Source organism: Cajanus cajan, chromosome 6 (assembly GCF_000230855.2).
Source record: "Cajanus cajan strain Asha chromosome 6, NIPB_CcT2T_4, whole genome shotgun sequence".
NCBI classification, from domain to species: domain Eukaryota; kingdom Viridiplantae; phylum Streptophyta; class Magnoliopsida; order Fabales; family Fabaceae; genus Cajanus; species Cajanus cajan.
In genome coordinates, this window is record NC_138522.1 from 572,650 (window position 1) to 578,320 (window position 5,671).

General features: G+C 34.8%; 1 protein-coding gene across 1 annotated transcript; it reads right to left on the reverse strand.

Annotated features, from left to right (window-relative positions):
* Nucleotides 1-373: 373 nt before the first annotated feature.
* LOC145959057 (uncharacterized) lies at nucleotides 374-954 on the reverse strand. The gene is made up of 2 exons (XM_083077023.1): nucleotides 890-954; nucleotides 374-740 (listed from the first exon to the last, which is right to left on the reverse strand). Exons 1-2 carry the CDS (start codon nucleotides 952-954, stop codon nucleotides 374-376), a joined length of 432 nt encoding a protein of 143 aa, XP_082933149.1.
* Nucleotides 955-5,671: the final 4,717 nt, after the last annotated feature.

Here is a 5,671-nt window from a genome sequence, read left to right on the forward strand (position 1 = left end):
GGTGACCCTACTATCGCTGGACATATTGGCCGAGGTGGCCTGCTTGGATGAGTTCTTCAATACGGTCTCGGAGTGTGCGACACTCCTCAGTGGTGTGACCGTGATTCCTGTGGTATCGATAGTGCTTGGACTTGTCGGCACTGTTGGGGGTGTGACCTGGTGGTGGCAGGGTGAGCAGGTTGTTGTTGCTGGCCTCCTCTAGAATGTGTACTCGGGGCGTGTTCACGGGAGTGTAGAAGTCATATCTCCCCCCTCTGTTTTCCCTAGCCAACTTCTTGAACTAGCTGTCGTTGTTAACCTTGATTTTGTCTTTGTGACCCTGTTCTGGCTTCATTGGTCCTTTACCGCGAACCTGGTCACGGAAAGCGGAGTGCTATTCCATCTGGATGTAGCCCGCTGCCCGGGCACGAAGCTCGGCCATGTCGTGAGGAGCCTCACGGCATAGGCTGTCGACAAATGGCCCAGGCTTGAGTGGCATGAGCATGGTGTGCAGGGCGACCTCGGGGTTCAGATTTCTGATCTTAACCGAGGTGGCCGCAAATCGCTCCATGAACGCCCGAAGTGGTTCATCGTCGTTCTGTCTAAGACTGGCCAGGGCGGCAGAAGTGATGTGGTGAGGTCGGCTCGTTGCATACTGCGCCGTGAATCGCCTGACCAGAGTGCTGAAGCTGTCGATTGACTCAGCGAGAAGCTGGGTGTACCAGTTGAGTGCGGCCCCCTTGAGCAAGGTCGGAAAAACCCTACACAAAATAGCATCATTGTTAGTGTAGAGGTTTACCTGTGTCGTATACAGGTCGATGTGGTCATCGGGGTCCGTCGTGCCATCATAGCGATCGAGGTGGAGAGGCTTCCACCCCTGAGGGAGTGGTGTCTCCATGATGCCGTCCACAGAGGGATGACGGCGGAAGGTTGCTTGGCCACCCGTGACATGAGTTGGGGCCTTGCTGACTTCATGGGCCGACTTGTTCGTCGGGACATGAGACCGATGCGTGGCAGGTCGTGGAGTCGGTGCCCTAGTCACAGTTCGGGGCTGAGAGACCGAGTGCCCTTCTTCCTCGTGGAGGTTGCTCGCCTCAGGAGGATGATCAGAGGGGCATCGTGGGAGCTGGGCGCGAATCCTCTCGTTTTCAGCGCGTAGCGCCGCTAGGTCAGTTTCATTGGCGGTCCGCATCGCCGCTAGGTCAGTTTCGTGCTGGGCACGCATGTTTCGTAGATCGGCGTTGTGTTGTTGTCGCATCTGTTCGACCTGGTCGATCAGTCTCCTCAATGTGGCTTCGTTGTCCATGGTAGTTGAGTGATCTGCGTCGTCTGTTGCGCGTCTGCTATGGCTTCTGGTGAATACCATAAGCGTGGCTGATAAGAGCTGTCTTGATCGGTCCCACGGTGGGTGCCAAATGTTCTTACTGGGAATTTGTCGTAGAGATGATCCTCCAAGTAAGATTGGTGAGTCTCCTTCGCTGGTACGCTTGATGCTCTAAGATGGGGGTGGTACCTGCAAAAGAGACTTCGATGCTAAAGTTAGGGTTTGTATGAGTAGATGTCTCGTATAAGTAATGCACATACCTTAGTGTGAGTTAGGGTTGCGTTGGGCCTTGGGCCTGAGATCAGTTATGATATAATTAGATAGCGGATCTCGTCTGGACCGAGATCTCCTAAGATCGGTTATGATCTGGTTGGATTGCGGATCTCGTTTAGACCGAGGTCTCCAAATGCGTGTTCCGAGGTCATTCCACGCAGCTGTGCCGAGCTCGAGCTCGGCATGGCGGTACGGATAGTACAATATGTTTTGACCGGTTAATCAAATTAATTATAATTTAAAATTTAAAATATTAAGTGGAAGGCTAAAAAATAATTTTGCCTCAATAATAAATTAATAAGAGATCGAAAATCTTAAATAAATTGGTGGTTAGTTATGAATTTGTACAGAACTTTACCTTAATTTAAACTATATATATAGAGAGGAGAGTTCAAATGATACCGATGTAACTTTTACTAAGCGTTACACTGCTTAATAACTTTATATTAATTGTGAATTTTGTAAATCCAACCGTTAGATTGAAAATTCATATCACTTTATATGTGTATATCAAATTTTGTCAAAATTGAATAACAACTCGAAGATAATCAAAGTATTCATATTTTAGTATATTTTGAAATGAATATATTATGTCAATTTTGTTTTATAAAAATGAAGTATCAAATCATCTTGGATTAATATAAAATTTTATATATATGATCTAAGAGTAAAGAACTTTCAATTTAATGTTGAATTTACAAAATTCACTATTAATATAAAGTTATTGAGCGGTATAACTCTTAATAAAAGTTACACCGGTATCATTTGAACTTTACTCGTATATATATATATATATATAACACGGATAAGAGACGCAACTAAGCTGCAGATCAGAAGACAAGTACATGAAATACTAAAACAAAACAATAATAGTCATCTCAAAGGAATCATCTCGTAAAATTGACAGCAAATGGATCCTCTGCAAATTGCAATAATGGATAGAGTAGTTTGAAGAGGAGAATAAGGTTGTTATCGTATAATTAACAGATAAGGATATGCAGAGTGAAATAGCATATCACTTAAATGAATGGTGATAAGTTAAGTGGTAGAAATAAAAGTTTCATAAATCTATTATATAAATAAGGTTTTGAGCACTAACAAAAAAAATGAGTTGAAGATTTATGTATAAAAAAATATTAATAAAAAGAAAGATCTAACTAAATATAGTCAAAATTTTTCATTAAAATTAGTCACTAATAAAATTGATAAATATTTCTTACTAATATCATTGTTACTAAAATAAAAAGTAACTTTAAAATATTAGATTATACAAGAAAATATATATATACATATATATATATATATATATATATATATATATATATATATATATATTCACATGGTCTTAATATTTAAAAGTTGGTACCAATGGCAAATATTAAATTGTACATTAATTATAATATATAATTCAAACAATTCTCAATTTTTACACAGTTTTTATAAATGCCAATAAATTTATTATACATGGTAAATTCTAATCAGATGATAATACAAAAATCCTTTACACTGTTGTGCATAAACTGTTTTCTCCATAAATTAACTCAAGAATATTTTCTGTCTTAAATCTACACACTCTTATTTCCTTTTCAAATTAAAAATAAAACAAAATTTAGCGTGAAGCCCATCAGTTTTTTTCCCCCTTTCTTATTGACGTGAAAATCAAACAAACAAGAATACATTATTTGCATATTTTTCCTACTCTCACCGAGAGATCATTATTGCGATTTGCTAACGTGCGTTGTGTGGTTGTCAAATGCTTGGGATCGTTGAATACAAATTAGTTATCGATTATCAATTTTAAAATATTATGTAAATTATTGTTCTTAAATGTTAAGAACACAAACTGATATAATTTTCTGAAATATATAATATATTGTCTTAAAGAACTTTTTCATACAAATTTCACAACAACATACAAGAAGATTTTTTTTCCAAATTCTTACACTGTATGTATGCAGAATGAAACATGTTCATGAAAAAAAATGCTTGAACTTGGATGCCATTCATGTGTGGGTGTGGGTCCTAAACCGTTTAGATTCGTGGGTAGGTTGAATTATATAATATAGTATAGTACTATACTATTCATGTGTCTCACTCGTCACTTATCTGACCTTTGCTTGCGCCAATGGCCATGCTTCCAAACTCACCGGTTACTATTTTTAGTGGACGAGAGAGTACACATAAAATCTCTTTTTTACTTTTTTATTTTTAACTTTTTCGAATTTGATATTTTTACTTAGTCCAAATAGAAATAAACTTGATTTATTAAATAAGATATTATATTTAAGTCCTATAAACAAGAAAAAAACATGATAAAAAAATAAATCATTAAAGATAATTATTCAAATTTCCTATTAAAAATTATCAATAAAATTAATAAATATTTTATATCAATAACATAATTACTAAAAAATTATTATATTTTTACATTAAAAAAACTTACATCCACCAATTATGAATGCGATAAAGATTATGATATGGTATGAAAAGTAGGGTGTAATTTTTAAATATTTGGGTGGATATTATTGTTTTGTCTTTTTATAACCGGTAGGTTAAGACATCACTCCACATTCGACAAATAGAACAAGCAAGATAGTAAAAAGTTACGGATCCAAAAATTAAAAATACTAGTAAAAAATTGATCATCGTGATAACGTAATTTTGGGCCTTCGCCTTTCTCATTATATTTTAATTTACTATACCAGAACAATTATATTTTGATTTCCCTTAGAGGCTTAGGCTTGTTATAGTTTATTTAATGCATGAGCTTCTTTGAAAATTATAATTAAGAATGTGTTTGCCCGATTAAACTTGTTTTTTTATTCATAAAAAATAAAATTTGTATTAGAGTTACAACTTACAACTACACATTCAATTGATTAAAGTAAATTCATTCTCTCGATGCATTAAACTAATTATAGCTGTAGAGAAAATTTAACTCAATTAATTGACCATGTGAGTAAATTCTTTGAAACCTTTTGATGTTGGAACTGTGAGGTTAAAAAAACACCGTGAAATTATATAAAAACAATACGATCTTTCATGTACACATTTATCTATGTCATTTATAACCTTCTAAATGTCATCAAATTTCTCAATTTTCTATCATAAATCATTCACTATTTTATTACTTCTTTTATTATTTTATTTTTTTTTACAAAAATGAGATTCATTCAAGTAATTTATTATTATTTTATTTTATTAAATACACAAAGACACGCTGTATATCTATTTTATACTAGTTAAATTAAAAGTGTTTCACATATTATGATATTATATTAGTTTATAACTTATATTTTATTTTGTACAATCTTGCAACGGTATTTTTGTACAATATCCTTTTTTAACATATTTCAATTATTTCTGTCAAAAAAATTTCCAATAACTAGCATAACTGCATAAGGTCAGTTTTCACATTGGTTTAAAGATTATTCTAATTTTCATAACTTTATATCTTACATTTGTAAAGTATGGCATAGCTATAGTAAGATTGACGTGCGACTTTGAAAAGTTAGAAGCAAAATGTATCGATCTCCAGAGGTAAATGAAATGAGAATGGACCCTCTCTTTTCTTCTGCAAGATATTAAGACGACACATAATCTTATTGGTTGATGGAGTTGACTTGAGATTTGAAAGTGGGGTATATTAAATGAGGTTTTATTTAATTATCTTATAGATCACGTAAGTCGTTAAGGAAATCTCTAGAAAGAGGTTCCCACCACGACCATTGTGGTTCGTCTAGATCAAACAAGACTTTCTCAATTCTTCATTCCTATTCTACTATGGTGGAATTTTACACAAAAGGTGGATGCCATGCGTGCCAATGCAAGCAAGCAAGCATGGATTGCGTCATTGTGTGATACTTTTTCAACATAATTAGGTAGTTTGGAGTTTAGACCAATCTTAACGAGGTAGTTTTTGCATGTTGAGGTTACGTGCGTGCATCCGAGTTTGTTTTGATATTGTGTCATGGTTGATTCTGGTTTTAGATGAGATCGTATCTTGTATTGATCTAATTTTATTTTATTTTTTTTGTGAAAAAAAAATCACTCTATGTTGGAATTAACTTGTGTTTTTTATTTATTTTTATTATA

What these genes read in the sequence shown, in the direction of transcription:
- LOC145959057 (XM_083077023.1), bottom strand. Translation starts at nt 954, where the DNA reads ATGAAGTCAGCAAGGCCCCAACTCATGTCACGGGTGGCCAAGCAACCT. An exon ending in CCTTCCGCCGTCATCCCTCT is followed by an intron (nt 741 to 889) that starts GTGGACGGCATC and finishes TATTTTGTGTAG; the next exon opens with GGTTTTTCCGACCTTGCTCA.